This window comes from Ovis aries, chromosome 1 (assembly GCF_016772045.2).
Source record: "Ovis aries strain OAR_USU_Benz2616 breed Rambouillet chromosome 1, ARS-UI_Ramb_v3.0, whole genome shotgun sequence".
In the NCBI taxonomy this organism is placed as follows: domain Eukaryota; kingdom Metazoa; phylum Chordata; class Mammalia; order Artiodactyla; family Bovidae; genus Ovis; species Ovis aries.
In genome coordinates, this window is record NC_056054.1 from 29,309,664 (window position 1) to 29,333,425 (window position 23,762).

General features: G+C 43.6%; 1 protein-coding gene across 1 annotated transcript in view; it reads right to left on the bottom strand.

Moving 5' to 3' along the window:
• Positions 1-1,235, bottom strand: part of DHCR24 (24-dehydrocholesterol reductase) — a 33,955-nt gene extending 32,720 nt beyond the window's left edge. The window contains exon 1 of the mRNA XM_004002011.5: positions 910-1,235. Coding sequence (XP_004002060.2) covers positions 910-1,140 — 231 coding nt within the window. The 5' untranslated portion in view covers positions 1,141-1,235. The remainder of the gene's footprint in view (positions 1-909) is intronic.
• Positions 1,236-23,762: the final 22,527 nt, after the last annotated feature.

Genomic DNA, 23,762 nt, shown 5'->3' on the forward strand with positions numbered 1-23,762 from the left:
AGGGCTTCCAGATGCTGCCTGCTCCCACCAGGTCCAAGGTCTATCCCTCTCAGCGGGGGCTCTCCGCATTCTTCTTCACGCTCTTATTGGCAGCACTCGGCCAGCAGCAAACAGAACATGGAGGCTGCAACACCTGTGGTGAGGGTGACTGCAGGAAACAGCAGCTCTGTGCAACCCAAGGCCAGTAAGAAAGGAACATACGGAGGGGCAGAGGGCGCCAAGAAACTGCCCAGGCCTGGTGTTCATGCCTGATGTCCATTCTGGCGATGGCACAGAAGGACGAGGCTCAGCTGTGAGCTGCAGCAGGCGTACGGGTTCTGTGAGCGCTGACATAGGGAAGGATACTGCCTTAAGAGTGAGCGCCTGGCGCAGGGTCTGCGAGGCTCCCCACCCTGGTGTGGTGCTACCGTCTTTAGTCACTTTAGTCCTCTAATCTAAGCACGTGAAAAATGTTCAGCTTCTTGCTACAGAGTAAACTCCAAACTGAAGCCCCCGCCCGCAACCTAGCTTCAAACTGACTTTTGGACCTTCCGCCCCTCCCCTCATATGCTCACACGTTCCCCAGATCAATCCCGCTACTTCCCAGTCACCAGCGCCAGGGGCACTTCCTTGAAGCCCGGCTCCTCTTCTGAAATCATCTGGGCCTGGTGAGAGCTACCTGAGTACGATTCTTTACATCTCTCCTGATAACCTGCACGTACTCTGCACACAGTAGGCACTCCATAAATGTCGGAGCAATGTTCTATTCAACGCCTTTGCTTACTCCGTTCCCTCTTGGGAAGCACCCCCGCCCCCATCACATTTCTCTTGAGTTCAAATCTCGCTCAAATGGCACCTCTTCAGGGAAGCCCTTGCTCCGCGCCGCGCACCACTTCGCGCCTGGCTCCCGCCCCACCCAGCGCCGCTCACCTGCTTCTGGATGTCCCGCACGCGCTGTTCGTGCAGCCGCGGCGCGCTGCTGAGCTTGAACACCACCCAGGCGCGCACGTAGTAGTAGATGTCGAAGATGAGCGAGAGAGGTAGGAGGAAGAGGCACACAAACACCCAGCGCTGGTGGATGAGAACGAACTCTAGCCCCTTCACACGAACCCAGAGCAGGAAGAGCAGCGCGCACACGGCCAGCGACACAGCGGGCTCCATGGTGGAGCCGGTGGCGCGCCGCACGGGGGAGGCGGTTTGCGGGCTCGCGCCGCTTGTCACCGCCACCGGCTCCCCGCCTGCTTGCACTCGCAGCCGCCCGCCGCCGGCTCCCCTCGAGCCTAAGGACCCCTCGCCGTCTAGCGATTGGCTCGGGTCGCAAAGGTTCGGTGGGCCGAGACCCGGGTGGCGACCAATGGCGAGCCGCGCCGGGGATCGGACCAGGAACCCGCTGATTTTATTGGCTGCGGGAGCCTGTCCGCTCCACCCTCTTCTCCTCTTGGACACGCTGGGAGGGGGTGGACGGGGACCAGCGTGCCGGAGGGGTCTGCTGCGCTCTGCTCTGCCGGGGGCTGCGGGATTCGGAAGTCCAGGCCCTGGAAACTGAGGAGTAGCTCCCACACCGAGGGGCGAGGTTGCAACCCCCACCCCTCCTCCTTAGGTGGCGCCTCCTCCAGAGGCGCGTTAAGCAGTCACGCGTAGGGTTACCTCCCAGGGTGTCGGATCTGGGCGTCCCACGCTCTGGGATCGATCACCCTGCACTTTGGCCGAGGATGCCCATCTGGGCCAGGGAGGGTGGAAACCTGGCCTTGAAGTCCACAGGTCAAGTCAGTCTACCCTCAAGGCCAAGAAGCGCACCTTTTCATTTTTCCAGGCGCTTTCTCGAATTCATCTGAGTTACGCAACAGTCCGGCGCGGCGGGTAGTTTTGAACCCGTTTTATAGATGAGGAAACATTCTAGAAGGGTGAGGCCTGCCTCTGAACCCCTTTTGGAGGACTTTTGAAGCGCAGGCTAGGGCTGGCGCCCTTCCCCCTCTCCCGCAGGACTGAGCGGAAGGGGAAGACTTGGGGAAAGGACGGAAGGAAGAAGCCGACTCTGTAAACTTCCTAGTGCCCTCTCTGCCAGGCAGTGTTGCAGACACTGGGGCAGGGTGGTGAGCATAGCAGATGGCCCTGCCCTCTTGGAGGAGCTAATCCGGAGAAGCGCGACTGTTACCAGCAAAAGCTTCAATCCAGTGTCATTTGCATTGCACACGATCTTGCAGAGAGACAATTACTTCTGAAATTTTAGAAAGTGTAGTGTTGTTGTTGTTGTTGTTGTTAATTTCAGAAGCCTAACATGGCTCACTAGGCCTTTCACTGGTTCTGCTTACCTCCCTACTTTCCTTTTTCACCTTTGCCCTAACAGGCACCCTTGAGCGGTTGCTGGGGACCCCCATCCGTTATTTCAGGTCTTTGATCAAGCTGACACTTCTGGCATGCCCTTTGCCATTCTATTCATAGCTAACATGACAGGTCCTTGAAGTCAGCTCAGGGCCACCTCTAAAACTACGTGTCCTTCCCCTTTCAGGTGCCCATAAAATAGAGTGCGTCTATTCTGTGTCATGGGGCTTCCCTGGTTGGTTCAGTGGTAAAGAATCCACCTGCCAATGCAGGAGACACGTGGATTTGATCCCTGGGTGGGGAAGATTCTCCCGGAGGAGGAAATGGCAATCCACTCCAGTATTCTTACTTGGGAAATCCTGTGAACAGAGGAGCCTGGTGAGCTACCGTTCATGGGATTGGGAAAGAGTTGGATTCTGACTTAAGAGACTCAATAACAACAACATTCTATGTCACAATTCTTTTATATTATTTCATAGCCATCTCTGGGTGTCTCTCACTGTCACAAACTGTATTTCCACTTTCTAGCATAATACTTGGTGCACAGTGGACATGCCAGTGTTTGCTGACCAATGAATGAGTGAAGAATGTAGAGAGAGGCTTGAACATTCAAAGATCAAAATAAAATAGTGAGAGGTGTTTGCACTGGGTTTCAAAAATGAGTCATCTAGACCTGTACACTCTTACACAATAGCTACTAGCTTCTGGTATGTGGCTAGTCCAGACTGAGACATTTTCAGTGTAAAACACGACCTGGATTTCAAAGAGAGTACAAAAAAGACAATGCAAAATACCTCATTATTAATTTTGACTTTGATTATTTTCCTTTTTAAGACTGAATAATATTCCATTTTTTAAGGTACCACAGTTTGCTTATCTGTTTATCCATTCATGGACACTTGGGTTGCTTCCATGTTTTAGCTCTTGTGAATAATTTTGCTGTAAACATGGGTGTGCAAATATCTTTCTGAAACCTTGCTTTTAATTCTTCTGGCATGTATCCAGAAGTGGAATTGCTGGATGGTATGGTAATTCTGTGTTTAATTTTTCAGCTGCCATATTGCTCCACTGTTGCTGTACCAATATTTGTTGCTTTCTGGGGTATTTTTTTGACAGTAGTCATCCTAATGTTTGTGAGGTAGTATCTCACTGTGGTTTTGATTTGCATTTCCCTATTGATTAATGAGGTTGAATGTCTTTCATGTGCTTTTTGGCTATTCCTATGTCTTCTTTAGAGAAATGTCTATGAAATCCTTTGCCTATTTTGAATGGGTTTTGTCATTGTTGTGTTTTAGGAGTTCTCTATGTACTTTAGATATTATCCTTTATCAGATATACGATTTCTCCAGTTCTGTGAGTTGTTGGGCCATTAGTTTTTGCCCAAGTCAAGGAAGCTCCCTTTGATAAAGAGTCTACTCACAAATTGTTGTTAATAAATGTGTATTATTTCCATGGAAACCTAGTTAGAATGCTTAGGAATAGGATGTTCTGGTTAACAAGTACTCAGGTTAACCAGGAATTACAGTTTGGCCATGTAACACTCTTTTTAAAATGTGAGTCCTCATTTCTTGCTTAATGAATAGACCCTAAACAACACAAATAATTTTACTTATTAAGGAGCTCAGTAAACACCAGAGTTCTAACAAAGAGCATTTTATTATATTTTTACAGAACAGCTACTGAGATCATTCTGGTCTTTATAACCAGTCTCAGGACTGGTAATACAGAGAACTGTTAATCTGAGTTTTTAATAAATGGAGACATTCAAACATAGAGAGCTTGAGAAACTTGCCTGATCAGTGTCTTAGTCTAGTGAATAGAGAAGTCCAGATATGGCTCCCATCTTCTGGATCTTTCCATCACTTGAATCTGCTGCCTTGATTATTACGTGAAACATCATTTCTTGTGGTTAGGATCTAGATATACAAAGTGGAAGCTTTAGAATAGAGTTTCTTGAAGTGTGTTCTGAGATAATCCACATCAGATTACTGGCTAAAATGCAGATTCCTGGATCCTACCACATCCCACTGAATCAAAATCTTCCCAGGTGAGGCCCAAGAGTCAGCTTTTTAAAAAAGTCTCCAAGTTATGCTTACACGTGCTAACATTTAGGAGATTGGATTAAATATATATTGACTCTGAAATGTCTCTAAGAATATTATCTTTGGTTTTAAATGAAGCCCTAGTGAGATTGTTTTTCCTTGCAAAGTGCAGCTTTTGCCTAAAAATCCAGTTTATCTAGAAAACTATAATAAGAAATAAGAAAACTATAATCTAGCATCTAGAGTATCAAGACTTTGCTTGTTTTATCACCTTGAGTGTCTTAAGAACAGTAAGCAATTTTTGAAGTCTCCAGGACAAGACTTTAACTCCATTCTAGGGGAGTTGGCTTTCTTATGCTAGTGGTTAGTCATTCATTCTTTTATTTACTCAGTCTCTCACTGGTGATGCTTTCTAACTCAAACACCAGCAACAACAAGGGTGTTTATTCTCTCATATAGCCAGAAGTCCTCGTGTAGATTGACCCAGAGTTGGTTAAGCCATTGGCTCAATGACAGCTTGAAAGACATTGTTCTTCCTGTTCTGCTTATTCTGTCTTTCCTAGGTTAGCTTCCCAGAAAATGGCCAGAGTGATCATGGTTCCAGGAGATCCATCAGGTATAGCAACATCCTGAGGGAAAATGGGGAATCATTCTTAAATGGATATTAACCATATATTCGGTAATTGTTGACATGCAGTAATTGTGCAATGTACTGGGGAATACCATAGTGAACTAGATACAGTCATTGCCCTGACAGATCATTGTGAAGGACCTGAACAGATGAATAGGCGACTGTGAATCAGTGTGTTAAGTACTAAGATAAGGATTTATAGGGTTCTATGGAAGCACATGAAGAGTTGTAAGTATTTTATATGTATGTGTATATATACAGTTGACCCTTGAAAAACATGGGTTTGAGCTGTGTGAGTCCACTTATATGTGGATTTCTTTCATTAAATATATACTACAGAACTATTTGATTCCCAGTGGGTTGAATCTTGCACTTCCCTCAAATGGCTCATCATCAAGAGACAACTAAAGTTCCCATATTCATAAACATCTTCCTAGGTATAACTCTGGGCCCATACACATATACATACATACATAATTCCCTAAAGGTCAACTCAATGTGAGCTTTACAATTTGCTTTATAAAAAATTAACCATAAGCTATAGACATTTAAAATGGTTTCCTTATATTCCAAAGGATGTGTGTATAGGTGTGTGTATGTGTGTTGGGGGGTAGGTGGGTGGGTGGGGCTTAACTGATTTAATCAGTCTTCTGTTGAAGGATCTTTATTTCCAAATTTTTGCTATGATAGGCAAAGTTCCAGTGAATTCCATTATCATCCCTGTTTTTGAACACAGTACACAAGTTGCACAGTCAAGGAACAAGGGACTTCATGAGGTCCAAAGCCTCTTACGCAAAGTGTGGTTGTTGGACAGACAGCATTGGAATCACCTGGGAGATTGGTAGAAATGCAGAACCTTAGACTCCACCCTGGACTGACAGAATCAGAATCTTCATTTTAACAAGATCTTGTCTGGAGGAGAAGGGGACAGTTTGCCTGATAAACCTGAAAAGTGAACAGATACAACCCAGGCAACAATTTGGGGTGAGACTGGTCAGGATGGAGGATATAGCCTCTTGGAAGGAAGGCCTTGGGCCTGGGAGGACCCATAGGAAGAAATCCTGTGTGGCTGGAGCTTAAGGAAAGAAGAGTGGAGGAGGCAGGCAGGAGCCACGCCATGGTACTGATTCTGCACTTTACTTGGGGGCCAGAAAAACTATTAAAAATTTCAGAGTAATATACTCAGAATTTTAACAAGCAACCTGTATAAACAACAATATTTCCACGTTTCATTTGCATCTAAGTTTTCTCTTTTTTGGCTGTGCCACACAGCTTGCAGACTCTTAGCTCCCTGACAAGGACTGAATCCATGAGTGAACACTGCTGGCGATGGAATGAAACACCAACGCTGCAGAGTGGTTTGAATCTTTTTACTTTAGCTCCTTGCTTCTTACAGCTGCTTTATTTTATATCCTTTGCAAAACAATCTACAGGGCAAGTTGCCAAGCACTATGATTTAGTGACTATACAGTGCACAGTCACAGGGCGAGATAACCTTTACCTTAACTTATTTACTGCAGCTAAGACTTTGTTTTGGGGAACTTCCTTATCAACTTAGAATCCGTTTTGTCCCTGGGTCTGTTCCTTTTGAGGAATCAGAGAAACATCCTTGTTTGCAAGAAATGTTCTTTTCCCACGGGAACAAACAGAGGATTCTTAGCTGAACATCTCGTTTGCAAGAATGTTCAGCCCTGGTTGAGAGTCTTGTTTGCAAGCACTTCCCAACCTTCCTTATACCTTGTTCCCTACAGAACCCCATGAGTGGTCCAATTACACAGAACACTTAAAAAGGAGAGAAATTTTTCTGGCAGAACAGAAGAAGAGAAAAAGGAGAGGAATTGAGCACCTGTTGAATCAGGTCAGGCATGACATCCATCATCTTAATATAACCTTCAAAACAATACTGTAAATTAGGCATTGATGTGCCCTTGATGTATCAGTGTTTGGAGAGGTAAGGGAGCTGGACAAGGAAAATAATGTGCTGGGCACTTGACCTTCTAAGGAAACTATCATGAACCAGGCACACACAACTGGTATGGGTCCTGGCTTTGTTCAATTTCAACAAAGACCACAAGCATATAGTTCAACAGGCCAAAGCACAGTAAAAGTTTTTAACAAAATAAGCAGTTTCCTGCTTCTCCCTTCCCATACCCAGTCCTGCTTTCCTCTCTTGCACCTGGACTGTGAGCTCCTGGGGACAACAGGGCTGTCTCCTAGTTGCCCAGTGCCACAGAACCAGTATCTCCAAGTCAGCTGTTCCCCAGCTTGATTTTGAATCAGAATCATTTCCGTTTCTCCCAACAAAATCAGAACGTCTCTTAAAACTAATCAGCAAATTAAGTATCACTACAAAGACTAACATCTATGAATCTTCATTTATTCAGTGCTCAGATCTCCAGTCACTCACCATTGGAAAAAACCCCCAAAGGCAGGTGGAAGTGTTAGTTGCTCAGTTGTGCCTGACTCTTTGTGACCCCATGGACTGCCAGACTCCTCTATCCATGGAATTCTCCAGGCAAGAATACTGGAGTAAGTAGCCATTCCTTTCTCCAGAGGATCTTCCCAACCCAGGGATCAAACTTGTGTCTCCCACATTGTGGCAAATTCTTTACTATCTGAGCCACCAGGGAAGCCTGGAGTAGAAGTTAGCAGTACCAACCTCATTTCCATAGTTCTGACTCCTCCAAACATTAACCTTGGGCTAGTTACTTGGCCACTCTAGAAAAGTCCTGACATGTGGTAAATCCCCAGTGAATATCATCTGTCATCATCTTCCAGAAGATAAGGGTAAATTTCTTTGACTGTGTTCTAGGCCTATGGCTTCATTCCTTGGCAGAGACAAATGGTCCCAAAGTCACAGTCACCGACTTAATGTGTAAAGTGAAACTAGTGATTTAATAAGCTTGGTGGCGTGATGTTCTGTGGGCAACAGGTGGAAGCACGGGCAACAGCGAGATGGAGCGAGAGTGAATTGCAGAGGGAGCAGGACAGCTCCCACACAACAGGAAAAGAGTCTGCGTGGCTTAATGGGGGACATAGGGTTCTTCACTAAGCAGCCTTCCTGAGGGCATGGTTGTGGGCTTGACAGCTCTTTATAGTAATAGATTGCATAATAATCACTTGAAGCATCAATAAAAAGTCAACTATGTTCTGAGTAAGCTGTTCAGCCAGGCAAGGAGGCATGCAATGCCTTTTTAAAAGACCCCTGAGCTTAACTTTGGATGGCACCTCTTAGAGAAACTCAGTCTAAGCTCTTATATGCACAGAAGCAGTATGTCCTGGATTTTAGAAGTACACGGACCAAAAAGATGTTTTTGAAAACTGAAGACCATGACCAGGGCTGCCAACTGGTTATTTTGTGGTGCTGGAGAAGACTCTTGAGGGTCCCTCAGACAGCACGGAGATCAAGCCAGTCAGTCCTAAAGAAAATCAGTCCTGAATATTCGTTGGAAGGACTGATGCTGAAGCTGAAGCTCCAATACTTTGGCCACCTTTTGTGAAGAACTGACTCACTGGAAAAGACCCTGATGCTGGGGAAGATTGAAGGTGGGAGGAGCAGGGGACAACAGAGGTTGAGATGGTGGGTTGGATGGCATCACTGACTCGATGAACATGAGTTTGAGCAAGCTCTGGGAGTTGGTGATGCACAGGGAAGCCTGGCATGCTGCAGTCCATGGGGTCACAAAGAGTCGGACAGGACTGAGTGACTGAACTGAATTAAACTGAAAGAGACCCAGAAACAAACTAATGAGAGAACCACCATCTGTTATTATTTTTCCACGAAAGGAAGGAAATTATAATGTCAGAGAAAGTAGAAAAATCACAGTCTCAGACTAAGGGACAGTCCTTCAAATTGAGCACATTTGGTATTGCAAAATTCTTGCTTGCTGCATTTTATGATTTTTCTGACTTTCCTACACCTTCTGGAAGCATTGTTATGGGCCAGCCAGGTTGACCTGGAATTTTGAAACTACTGCTTTCTGGAGCAGAAATTTGCCAAGTGTGGGCCCAGACCAGCAGTAGCACCACCACTTGGGAACTCCTTACAGACGCAAAAATTCTGGAGGTGGGCCCCACGGGTTGTGCTTTCACAAGCCCTCCTCCATGTGATGTTGACACTCAAGTCTGAGAACCACAGTTGCAAAATGTTTCAGAGTCCAAACTCTTCTGCTCATTGCAGTATTTATGACATAAAATAGCATACATGTTTTTCTTAGTCCTAGGCTCATGGCTATATTTTGCCCATTTATCTGATATAGGCCCCAAATATCTCTCCTTTGGGATATATGGAGTAGTACTTCCTATTTCTATAAGTTTGATAACACAAAAACATATAGGCAAATACCAACAAAAATGACACAGATTCCAAAATCAGTTCCCAGTTCAGTTGTAAGGGTAAATAAACTTACCCTACAAAACAAATAAACTAATTTCAATTAGGCTGCCTACCTCCACTAGTTCCCCAGTGAACTGGTTCTAACTCAGGTACAATCAACAATTCACCTCTACAACAGGGTATCCCAATCTAATTGGCTTGTCCCATAAAGGAAAAGCCCAAATTGAGGGGGAATGTCTTCCTGGTGGGCATACCAGAGTGATTTACCCTACAATATCAAGCCTATTAACTCATAATACAAAAGAGCACAGAAAACCACAAATGAATCGACTACTGAATTGGGTGGACTTACCCTAAGAAATCGAGTTCGTTGACTCATAGAAATTTGTTAGTTCCACTCTTCAACTGCCAAGGGCTGGGGCAGCTGGTGCTGCTACAAGGAATCTTGAGGGAAAGATCTTCAGGACAAATGGTCCTGGCAGCTACTAGGCCTTGTTCCAATATTCCTTGACCAAGACTCCTGGCTGGTGTTGAGGCAGTCTCAGCATGAGTTGGAAAAGAATTTCCAGGCACAGAATATTGCAGAAAGGAGTGAGTTTATTAAGAACAAAGAGCAGAGATGACATGGGCACTGTGAATGCAGCAGGCCAACAACTCCTGACAGGCCAGGGAGGGTCAACAGTTTTTGTGGGTTGGTAGACAATGGCAACCCACTCTAGTGTTCTTGCCTGGAGAATCCCAGGGATGGGGAAGCCTGGTGGGCTGCTGTCTATGGGGTCGCACAGAATCAGACACAACTGAAGCTACTTAGCAACTGCCGGGAGCCAGTGTGAGGAATCCCGCCCGTGACAAGGTCATGAGGAAGGAAGCTGACATACGCAAGGCGTGCTCAGACTTCAGGGGCCCCTCTGGAAATTCCTAAGCATGTACCCCAACAAAAATCTGCCGGCTTTTGTGCTCTGCTTTTCCACTCTTCTGACATTCTCTGGAAAAAGTCAATTCAGGGCTTTAGTCTTCTGCATTTGAAAGAGTGTTTCAATCCAAAAACCCCTCTGATGGCTTTTTAGCCTGCCTGCAGGACTCGTACATCTGCGCGTGTCATTGTTTGAGGCCTCCTGACCGCAGGAGGCACAGGAAGCTTAAAACATCCTAGGAATGTAGGGGCTTCCGAGGAGTTAAAATCTTTAGAATAGGACTGATTAAAAGTTTCATTTATTGAGTCAATACTTGTTGCTAAATTTTCATATCCTTTATTTTTAGATATAGTTGGTATATAGAAAAACAAGTAGTAGACCTGGTATTAGCAACATTAGATCTTTGAGTTAAGTACCTTCTTTATTATAACCACTGCACCTTTGTTCTATAGAGATGTAACTTTAATGCTTTAAGGAGATGCAGATTAAAGAAAAACACTTCAGGGGAAACAAAATTAACATTCATTAAGGAAGAGAGCCAAAAAGTGTTAACAAGCCTCTTGGCCAGAAGATAATGTAAATCACCTGAGACCTTTTGTATACAAAATGATATACAGAAAGAGTCTGGGTTGCGAACACTACATAATTTTGTGTTACCCATTGATCTCCATGTTTTATCAAAAGTATAAAAGGCCTTCTGAACAATAAAGGATTGGACCAGTTTCTTGAACTAGTCTCTCTGCCTGGTTTCTTGGGAATCTGGCTCCCCCCGTGTCTCTGTCTCTCTTCTTCTCTCCGTTTCCCTCCCTCCGCTCTTTAATTTCAGGCTGAATCTCCACCTGGGGCGCGGAGGCCCGCCAAGTCTACTTACTTGCCCTGGCTGTTAAGACCCGCGCGAAAGGGAACCTAAGGTGAGGCACCCTTAGATATTCAAGCGAGCGCTGGTGGCCCAACGTAGATGGTGCAAATTCCTTGTCTGGAATTTTATTGGTCTTCCGTGTAAACCAAGCTATTCAGCCCTCTTCCTCCACTTAATCTTCCTACTACACTATGGTTTCTTAATCTAATCTTATATTAATAAATAAACAAGTCTTTCCACGCCAACGCCGTCCACCCTTCGAATTCCCTGGATCCACCGGGGCTGGACCCCAGCAAGCAACAGCAGCAGACAAATTTTATAGCCTCAGGACAAAGAAAATTCCTCTTGGAAGGTTGGCATTAGGTAATTGGTTAGGGCATTATAGGGTGACTACCTGTGTGGGCAGTTTTGCTTAATTTGGGGTCAGGAAGCCTGCTTGTGATGATCACACATGCTTTTGGCAATGGTTACAAAGGAGCTCAGTCAGCTTTTGAGGTCTGTTCTGGGCTCTGCTTCTGTGGCTTTAGTACAAGGGCTTACATCTGTGGTCTTAGGGCAGGATTCAACATTCACCCCTTTTTTATGTATAGGCCAAATCTTTGGCCCCTCAACACCCTTCTCAAGTCTAACTACCTGCCTATCTGTGTCTCAGGTCATGGGAACCCAGGTCATTGGGGAAAGGAGTGAAGACCACTCGGATTTCTTCCTGCTGGACAGGAGCATCATGGGGTCCTGGGTCCTAATACCTGCTCTCTGTCAGGGTGCATTTGTGGAGGAAGATGAGAGGTCATAGAATGACAAAGCAGCTTTTTCCAGCAGAGTCCATGTATCAGTCAACTGATATTATTGTTGAAACAGCATCTGGAACTGAATCCTGTAAATCTGTTGGGAGATGAACTTAAATAATGTGTTAATGATGCAGGCACCAAGCAATAAAGCAAAGGCTATTGGTATTAATAGTCCCAACAAGGGTAACATCCATGTTCATATCTGGATCCCCATAGAAGAGAGAAGGCTTGAGAGCCAGCTGGGGCCCTGACCTACCCTCTGTTTTAAATCCTCTATTAATCTGATATTTGTCTTTAGAATTTGAAGGTCTTCTTCTACTTGGTTAGAGGTATTAATATATTACTAGAAGCAGCATATCTCATTTAGTTTGGCACAGACACCCCTGGCCTTGTCTGCTATCACGTCAAGAGCCTTCCTATTCTGTAAAACCACCTCAGCTAGAGAGCCTAGAGCTGACTGTTGTTTCTCAATGACAGCTAAGTGTAGCCTTCCAAGATTTATGTGCCATGTTGCTGAGATTGAGGATGTTCCTCTCTAAGAGGGCTAAGCCTGCAAACCAAAAAAAAAAAAAAAAAAATCCTCTAAAGACACTATGGATTATTTCAGGCCATTCCAGAATGGAGCTGGGAGGTGGTCCTAAGATGGAGGAATAGGATGGGGAGACCAATTTCTCCCCCACAAATTCATCAAAAGAATATTTAAAGGCTGAGTAAATACCACAAAAAAACTTCTGAATGCTGGCAGAGGACATCAGGCACCCAGAAAAGCAGCCCATTGTCTTAGAAAGGAGGTAGGAAAAAATATAAAAGACCAAAAGAGAGACAAAAGAGGTAGGGACGGAGCTCCGTCCTGGGAAGGGAGTCTTAAAAAGAGAGAAGTTTCCAAACACCAGGAAACACTCTCAATGCTGAGTCTGTGGTGAGCCTTGAAACCACAGAGGGCAACATAACTGGGAGGAAAAATAAATAAATAATTAAACCCCACAGGTTATGTGCCCAACGGTAACTCCCCCAGCGGAGAAGCAGCACAGAGGCCTGCACCTGCCACTAGCAAGCGGGGGCTGGGCAGGGAGGCGTGGGCTGCATTGCTTAGCGAAAGGACCGGGCCTGAATGCCCTGAGGGCAATCTGAGGGACCTAACTTGGGCTAGCAAACTAGACTGGGGGACAGCTACCACTTGAAAAGCCGTATCCTAAGACACCGCCAGGCCCACTCACAGAACAAAGGACTGACTAGAGCTACGCAAAAAGCCCTAACCTAAGACACCCCACTCCAGTACTCTTGCCTGGAAAATCCCATGGACAGAGGAGCCTGGTAGGCTACAGTCCATGGGGTCGCTGAGAGTCGGACACGACTGAGCGGCTTCACTTTCACTCTTCACTTTTATGCATTGGAGAAGGAAATGGCAACCCACTCCAGTGTTCTTGCCTTGAGAATCCCAGGGACAGGGGAGCCCGGTGGGCTGCTGTCTATGGGGTTGCACAGAGTTGGACATGACTGAAGCGACTTAGCAGCAGCAGCAAGACACTGTCAGGCCCACTCACAGAACAAAGGACTGAACAGAGCTAGCCAGCTGCAGACCATCGCCCTCCAGTGACAGGCAGCCAGAGTCGGAAGGGGGGCAATTGCAGCCTCAGAGAGACATTATCTACCAAACTGCAAGCAGGCTTCTTTGCTAACTAGACTTCTTGGGGTTCTGGACGGTCAACATCCGCCTGAGAAGGTGCGCTGGTTGTACACCCAGAAAACTGAGCGGCAGGGACGGGGGAGGTGATAAGTCGCAGCGACCACGCTCACCAAACACCTCATCACCTGAGCTGCTCGGACCTGGGAAGGGCACAAAATGCAGGCCCAACCGAGTCTGTGCCTCTGAGGACTACGCGAGTGCCTGAACCTGAGCGGCTTAGACCTGGGAAGTGCATGCAACAGAGGGCTGGCCTCAGACAGTTCCCGGCAGAGCAACCTAGAGCCTAAGCAGTGTAGACAGGGAAAGCACACACGCGGTGAGCAGGGGCAAACCCAGTGTGGCTGAGACACTGCGAGCACATGCCGGTGTAATTTGTTTGCAGCGTCCCTCCCTCCCCACAGTGTGACTGAACAAGTGAGCCTAAAAAACCGTCCACCACCACCCCCTTGTGTCAGGGCAGAAATCAGACACTGAAGAGACCAGCAAACAGAAGAAGCTAAAATGGAGGAACCGCTTTGGCAGTGACAGGTGCAATAGATCAAAACCCTGTAGTTTGTATCGACTACACAGGAAGGGACCTACAGATCTTGAGAAATATAAGCCAGACCAAGGAACTCTCTGAAAATGAACCGACCCACACTGCCCACAATACCAGAAAAAGTCCTAGACATATTTTTACTATCATTAAAAAAATTTTTTTTTTAATTTTTAAGTCCTCTATTACTGCTTTAGTTTTCATTTTTATAACCTACTAATACTTTGCAAAAAAAAGAGACCTATTTTTAAAGCAAACTTCATATATATATGTATATATATATGTTATAATTTTTGTGACTTTTTTTTCTTTTCTTTAATATTGTATTTTTGAAAATCCAGCCTCTACTCCAGGTTTTTAATCTTTGCTTTTGGGTATTTATTATCAATTTTGTACCTTTAAGAATCCAATCTTCAGTACCCATTTTTACTTGGGAGCGAGATTACTGGCTTGACTGCTCTCTCCCCTTTGGACTCTCCTTTTTCTCCACCAGGTCGCCTCTATCTCCTTCCTTCCCCTACTCTTCTCTACCCAACTCTGTGAATCTCTTCGTGTGTTCCAGACGGTGGAGAACACTTAGGGAACTGATTACTGGCGGAATCTATCTCTCTTCTGTTGATTTCCCCCTTTATCTTCCTGGTCACCTCCATCTCCTTCCTCCCTATTCTCTTCTCATTATAACTCCGTGAATATCTCTGAGTGGTCCAGACTGTGGATTACACATAAGGAAGTGATTACTGGCTAGCTTGCTCTCTCCTCTTTTGATGCCACCTCATCTCATTTGGTCACCTCTAACTCCCTCCTCCCTCTTCTCTTCTCCATGTAACTCTGTGAACCTCTCTGGGTGTCCCTTACTGTGGAGAAACTTTTCATCTTTAACCTAGATGTTTTATCAGCACTGCTATATAGATAGAGAAGTCTTGAGGCTACTGTAAAAATAAGACTGAAAACCAGAAGCAGGAGGCTTAAGTCCAAATCCTGAGAACACCAGAGAACTCCTGACTCCAGGGAACATTAATCAACAGGAGCTCATCAAATGCCTCCATACCTACACTGAAACCAAGCACTACCCAATGGTCAACAAGTTCCAGAGCAAGACATACCATGCAAATTCTCCAGCAACACAGGAACGTAGCCCTGAGCTTCAATATACAGGCTTCCCAAAGTTACTCCAAAACCATTGACATCTCATAACTTATTACTGGACAATTCATTGCACTCCAGAGAGAAGAAATCCAGCTCTACCCACCAGAACACCGACACAAATCTTCCCTAACCAGGAAACCTTGACAAGCTACCCATACAACCCCACCCACAGTGAGGAAACTCCACAATGAAGAGAATTCCACAAACTGCCAGAATGCAGAAAGGCCACCCCAAACACAACAATATAAACAAGATGAAGAGACAGAGGAATACCCAGCAAGTAAAGGAACAGGATAAATGCCCATCAAACCAAGCAAAAGAGGAAGAGATAAGGAATCTACCTGATAAAGAATTCTGAATAATGATAGTGAAAATGATCCAAAATCTTGAAATCAAAATGGAATCACAGATAAATAGCCTGGAGACAAGGATTGAGAGGATGCAAGAAAGGTTTAACAAGGACCTAGAAGAAATAGAAAAGAGTCAGTATATAATGAATAATGCAATAAATGAGATAAAAAACACTCTGGAGGGAACAAATAGTAGGATAACGGAGGCAGAAGATAGGATTAGTGAAGTAGAAGATAGAATGGTAGAAATAAATGAATCAGAGAGGGAAAAAGAAAAATGAATTAAAAGAAATGAGGACAATCTCAGAGACCTCCAGAACAATGTTAAATGCCCCAACATTCGAATCATAGGAGTCTCAGAAGAAGAAGACAAAAAGAAAGACTGTGAAAGAATACTTGAGGAGATAATAGTTGAAAACTTCCCTAAAATGGGGAAGAAAATAATCACCCAAATCCAAGAAACCCAGACAGTCCCAAACAGGATAAACCCAAGACCAAACACCCCAAGACACATATTAATCAAATTAACAAAGATGAAACACAAAGAACAAATATTAAAAGCAGCAAGGGAAAAACAACAAATAACACACAAGGGGATTCCCATAAGGATAACAGCTGATCTTTCAATAGAAACTCTTCAGGCCAGGAGGGAATGGCAGGACATACTTAAAGTGATGAAAGAAAATAACCTACAGCCCAGATTACTGTACCCAGCAAGGATCTCATTCAAATATGAAGGAGAAATCAAAAGCTTTACAGACAAGCAAAGCTGAGAGAATTCAGCACCACCAAACCAGCTCTCCAACAAATGCTAAAGGACCTTCTCTAGACAGGAAACACAAAAGGCGTGTATAAACTCGAACCCCAAACAATAAAGTAAATGGCAATGGGTCATACTTATCAATAATTACCTTGAATATAAATGGGTTGAATGCCCCAACCAAAAGACAAAGACTGGCTGAATGGGTACAAAAACAAGACTCTTATATATGTTGTCTACAAGAGATCCACCTCAAAACAGGGGACACATACAGACTGAAAGTGAAGGGCTAGAAAAAGATATTCCACACAAATAGAGACCAAAAGAAAGCAGGAGTAACAATATTCATATCAGATAAAATAGGCTTTAAAACAAAGGCTGCGAAAAGAGACAAAGAAGGACACTACATAATGATCAAAGGATTAATCCAAGGAGAAGATATAACAATCATAAATATATATGCACCAACATAGGAGCACCACAATATGTAAGACAAATGCTAACAAGTATGAAAGGGGAAATTAACAATAACACAATAATAGTGGGAGACTTTCATACCCCACTCACACCTATGGACAGATCAACTAAACAGAAAATTAGCAAGCAAACACAAACTTTAAATGATACAATAGACCAGTTAGACCTAATTGATATCTATAGGACATTTTACCCCAAAACAATGAATTTCACCTTTTTCTAAAGTGCACATGGAACCTTCTCCAGGATAGATCACATCCTGGGCCATAAATCTAGCCTTGGTAAATTCAAAAAAATGAAATCATTCCAAGCTTCTTTCTTGACCACAATGCAGTAAGATTAGATCTCAATTACAGGAGAAAAACTATTAAAAATTCCAACATATGAAAGCTGAACAACACGCTGCTGAATAACCAACAAATCACAGAAGGAATCAACAAAGAAATCAAAATATGCATGGAAATGAATGAAAATGAAAACAAAACAACAACCCAAAACCTGTGGGACACTGTAAAAGCAGTGCTAAGGGGAAGGTTCATAGCAATACAGGCGTACCTCAAGAGACAAGAAAAAAGTCAAATAAATAACCTAACTCTATTGCTGAGAAAAATATCAATAACCTCAGATATGCAGATGACACCACCCTTATGGCAGACAGTGAAGAGGAACTAAAAGCCTCTTGATGAAAGTGAAAGTGGAGAGGGAAAAAGTTGGCTTAAAGCTCAACATTCAGAAAACGAAGATCATGACATCTGGTCCCATCACTTCATGGGAAATAGATGGGGAAACAGCGGAAACAGTGTCAGATTTTATTTTGGGGGGCTCCAAAATCACTCCAGATGCTGATTGCAGCCAAGAAATTAAAAGATGCTTACTCCTTGGAAGAAAAGTTATGACCAACCTAGATAGCATATTGAAAAGCAGAGACATTACTTTGCCAACAAAGGTCTGTCTAGTCAAGGCTATGGTTTTTCCAGTGGTCATGTATGGATGTGAGAGTTGGACTGTGAAGAAAGCTGAGCGCCAAAGAATTGATGCTTTTGAACTGTGGTGTTAGAGAAGACTCTTGAGGGTCCCTTGGACTGCAAGGAGATCCAACCAGTCCATTCTGAAGGAGATCAGCCCTGGGATTTCTTTGGAGGGAATGATGCTAAAGCTGACTCCAGTACTTTGGCCACCTCATGAGAAGAGTTGACTCATTGGAAAAGACTCTGATGCTGGGAGGGATTGGGGGCAGAAGGAGAAGGGGACGACAGAGGATGAGATGGCTGGATGGCATCATTGACTCAATGGACATGAGTCTGAGTGAACTTCGGGAGTTGGTGATAGACAGGGAGGCTGGTGTGCTGTGATCATGGGGTTGCAAAGAGTCAGACACGACTGAGTGACTGAACTGAACTGAACTGAACTGAACACCTAAAGCAATTAGAAAAGGAAGTAATGGAGAACCCCAGGGTTAGTAGAACGAAAGAAATCTTAAAAATTAGAGCAGAAATAAATGCAAAAGAAACAAAAAAGACCACAGCAGAAATCAACAAAGCCAAAAGCTGGTTCTTTGAAAGGATAAATAAAACTGACAAACCATTAGCCAGATTCATCAAGAAACAAAGGGAGAAAAATCAAATCAATAAATTAGAAATGAAAATGGAGAGATCACAACAGACAACACAGAAATACAAAGGCTCATAAGAGACTACTATCAGCAATTATATGCCAATAAAATTGACAACGTGGAAGAAATGGACAAATTCTTAGAAAAGTACAACTTTCCAAAACTGAACCAGGAAGAAATAGAAAATCTTAACAGACCCATCACAAGCACGGAAATTGAAACTGTAATCAGAAATCTTCCAGCAAACAAAAGCCCAGGTCCAGATGGCTTCACAGCTGAGTTCTACCAAAAATTGAGAGAAGAGCTAACACCTATCCTACTCAAACTCTTCCAGAAAATTGCAGAGGAAGGAAAACTTCCAAAGTCATTCCATGAAACCACCATCACCCTAATACCAAAACTTGACAAAGATGCCACAAAAAAGGAAAACCATAGGCCAATATCACTGATGAACATAGATGCAAAAATCCTTAACAAAATTCTAGCAATCAGAATCCAACAACACATTAAAAAGATCATACACCATGAGCAAGTGGGCTTTATCCCAGGGATGCAAGGATTCTTCAATGTCCACAAATCAATCAATGTAATACACCATATTAACGAATTGAAAAATAAAAGCCATATGATTATCTCAATAGATGCAGAGAAAGCCTTTGACAAAATTCAACATCCATTTATGATAAAAACTCTCCAGAAAGCAGGAATAGAAGGAACATGCGTCAACATAATAAAAGCTATATATGACAAACCCACAGCAAGCATTATGCTCAATGGTGAAAAATTGGAAACATTTCCCCTAAAGTCAGGAACAAGACAAGGGTGCCCACTATCATCACTACTATTCAATATAGTTTTGGAAGTTTTGGGCACAGCAACCAGAGTAGAAAAAGAAATAAAAGGAATCCAAATTGGAAAAGAAGAAGTAAAACTCTCACTGTTTGCAGATGACATGATCCTTTACATAGAAAACCCTAAAGATTCCACCAGAAAATCACTAGAACTAATCAATGAATATAGTAAAGTTGCAGCATGTAAAATCAACACACAGAAATCCCTTGCATTCCTGTTCACTAATAATGAGAAAATAGAGAAATTAAGGAAACAATTCCATTCACCATTGCAAAAAAAGAATAAAATACTTAAGAATATATCTACCTAAAGAAACTAAAGACCTATATATAGAAAACTATAAAACACTGGTGAAAGAAATCAAAGAGGACACTAATAGATGGAGAAATATACCATGTTCATGGATCAGAAGAATCAATATAGTGAAAATGAGTATACTACCCAAAGTAATCTATAGATTCAATGCAATCCCTATCAAGCTACCAGAGGTATTTTTCACAGAGCTAGAACAAAGAATTCCACAATTTGTATGGAAATACAAAAAACCTTGAATAGCCAAAGCAATCTTGAGAAAGAAGAATGCAACTGGAGGAATCAACCTACCTGACTTCAGGCTCTACTACAAAGCCACAGTCATCAAGACAGTATGGTACTGGCACAAAGACAGAAATATAGGTCAATGGAACAAAATAGAAAGCCCAGAGATAAATCCACACACCTATAGACACCTTATCTTTGACAAAGGAGGCAAGAATATACAATGGAGAAAAGACAATCTCTTTAACAAGTGATGCTGGGAAAACTGGTCAACCACTTGTAAAAGAATGAAACTAGAACACTTTCTAACACCATACACAAAAATAAACTCAAACTGGATTAAAGATCTAAACATAAGACCAGAAACTATAAAACTCCTAGAGGACAAGGCAAAACACTCTCCAACGTAAATCACAGCAGGATCCTCTGTGACCCACCTCTCAGAATATTGGAAATAAAAGCAAAAATAAACAAATGGGACCTAATTAAACTTAAAAGCTTCTGCACAACAAAGGAAACTATAAGCAAGGTGAAAAGACAGACTTCAGAATGGGAGAAAATAATAGCAAATGAAGCAACTGACAAAGAACTAATCTCAAAAATATACAAGCAACTCCTGCAGCTCAATTCCAGAAAAACAAATGACCCAATCAAAAAATGGGCCAAAGAACTAAACAGACATTTCTCCAAAGAAGACATACAGATGGCTAACAAACACATGAAAAGATGCTCAACATCACAGAAATGCAAATCAAGACCACAATGAGGTACCATGCCATGCCAGTCAGAATGGCTGCTATCCAAATGTCCACAAGCAATAAATGCTGGAGAGGGTGTGGAGAAAAGGGAACCCTCTTACACTGTTGGTGGGAATGCAAACTAGTACAGCCACTATGGAGAACAGTATGGAAATTCCTTAAAAAACTGGAAATAGAACTTCCTTATGACCCAGCAATCCCACTACTGGGCATGCACACCGAGGAAACCAGAACTGAAAGAGACACGTGTACCCCAATGTTCGTTGCAGTACTGTTTATAATAGCTAGGACATGGAAGCAACCTAGATGTCCATCAGCAGATGAATGGATAAGAAAGCTGTGGTACATATACACAATGGAGTATTACTCAGCCATTAAAAAGAATACATTTGAATCAGTTCTAATGAGGTAGATGAAACTGGAGCCTATTATACAGAGTGAAGTAAGCCAGAAAGAAAAACACCAATACAGTATACTAATGCATATATATAGAATTTAGAAAGATGGTAATGATAATCCTGTATGCGAGACAGCAAAAGAGACACAGATGTATAGAACAGTCTTTTGGACTCTGTGGGAGAGGGAGAGGGTGGGATGATTTGGGAGAATGGCATTGAAACATGTATAATATATATGAAATGAATCCCCAGTCCAGGTTTGATGCATGATACAGGATGCTTGGGGCTGGTGCACTGGGATGACCCAGAGGGATGGTACAGGGAGGGAGGTGGGAGGGGGATTCAGGATGGGGAACATGTGTATACCCGTGGCGGATTCATGTTGATGTATGGCAAAACCAATACAATACTGTAAAGTAATTAGCCTCCAATTAAAATAAATAAATCTATATTTAAAAAAAAGAATGGAGCTGTCATGAGCATGTCCTCCCCAATCAGTGGCTCATCTCTGTCTCTTCTGGATGGGTCTTAGGGCTTCCTCAAGGAATGACCCAAGATTGGGAATGTTTCCTGAGGAGGGCAAGTCTTTTGTAGACATAATGAATGCCTCTGGAACACAGCAATAATTGTGCAGGTGCTCCTTCAGTGTGTGGGAAGATCTAGATATACCCTGTTACTACATAGGAATGAAAATCTGGTGCCCCTTAAAGATATCCCCATGTGGGTTCCCAGAGACAGACCTTGACTTGTTGGGGATCTTTCTCTGGAAATAGGCTGGGATCTCATGGCCTGGGACTATATTGGGAAGGCCAAACTCGAAGGAAATAATTATCTATACACAAAGGGGAGAATGTGGATTCTGATTGATTATGAATGCAATGGGGAGGTTGGCATAATATATTTCTGTATTATGTTATATCTTAGAGGAGAACATGGTTGGGAAGATAGGTTAAGTCGGTGTCTGGTGGTCATACCTATACCTACATATTTAGTTCTCAGGGCCAAGCTGTTTATGGAGATGTGATCCTCATTTATGTAGCTCTTGGTTGCATTTTTCCCCAAGTTTCCCCAATATAGAGTGAAATTACCTTTATGCATATTGTATTTATTATCCTCTGATCAGGGAACCCATTATAGACTAGTCTGATTAAAGTTGAGAGTGTAATCACAAAGAGAATCATTTAACCAGCCCAATATGGGTCTCCATCCATCCAGATTTTGAAAACATAGGTGTGCCTTTCTTGATTTGGAGGCAGTGCCTACTTGGGCAGCTAAACCTGTGACAAATGAGTCAGGACCCACTTGCCTTTGATCTCTGTATAAAAGATTATCCATCCCATAATATTGGCCTGATAGATTGTATAACTATCTGATGGAGATAGAGAGGGCCAATAGAGTACCTCTAGGTTTTGCATTCCCTTGGGGCAAACCCAGCAGTCAGTTGTGTTAGTTAACTTTGCAACCTGATTTAGAGTGGATGTCAGTGGATGGTGAGGATATGGAGACGTGAAAGGCAAAAAGCAGAGTCCAGTAACTATAGCAGTGTCATATTAAGAAAACGGAAGGGAGCGTCCATCTGAAAGGTTGTTACTGAACCACGAAAAGACGCCGGGATTCTTGGCCTCCGGAGGAGAAGAATTCAATCCAGGGCCAGAGACGAGGCTTGATTGCTCAGAGCTTTTGTGTAATAAAGTTTTATTAAAGTATAAGGGAGACAGAGAAAGCTTCTGACATAGGCATCAGAAGGGGGCAGAAAGAGTACCCCCTTGCTAGTGTTAGCAATGGAGTTATATACTCTCCAATTAGTCAGTGAAAGTGAAGTGAAAGTGAAGTTGGTCAGTCGTGTCCAACTCATAGCAACCCCATGGACTGCAGCCTAACAGGCCCCTCTGTCCATGGAATTTTCCAGGCAAGAGTACTGGAATGGGGTGCCATTGCCTTCTCCTCCTAGGAAGACTAGACGTGCCTAAACATATGGCTTGTGCCATTCTAAAGGAGATCAGCCCTGGGTGTTCTTTGGAAGGAATGATGCTGAAGATGAAACTTCAGTACTTTGGCCACCTGATGCGAAGACCTGACTCATTGGAAAAGACTGATGCTGGGAGGGATTGGGGGCAGGAGAAGAAGGGGACGACAGAGGATGAGACGGCTGGATGGCATCACCGACTCGACGGACGTGAGTCTGAGTGAACTCCAGGAGTTGGTGATGGACTGGGAGGCCTCGTGTGCTGCGATTCGTGGGGTCGCAAAGAGTCGGACACGACTGAGCGACTGGACTGAACTGGACTGAACTGAACTGAACTGAGGCCAACCACATTGGAAACAGGTCATTGACAGCCTCTGGCCAGTAGAGGGCGCTCCCGGATTAGCCTGCCATGAGTGGAATGGGGAAAGGGCAAGAGCTATCTACTGAGCATGCCTTTTATTTTTTCTTCCTCTCTCTGTTCCTGCCTAGTCCTGGATGTTTCCTCCCTATTGTGAAAGACCTTAAAGGCCGTGTCAAGTAGTACAAGAAATGGTGCCTGGAGAACTTGGTCTAGTTTTTGCAGTTTTAGTCTAATGTCGGAAGCTAACTGGCTTATGAAATGAACTACAAGAATAGCCTTTCCATCATCAGTTTCTGGGTCTAGCTATGCCTGGAAAAGGGTAGGGTTTTCAGAGGGGTTCTAAGTAAATAACTTACCTAAGGTGAAAGTGAAAATTGCTCAGTCGTGTCTGACTCTTTGCGACCCCATGAACTATACAGTCACCTTTCCCTTCTCCAGGGGGTCTTCCCAAC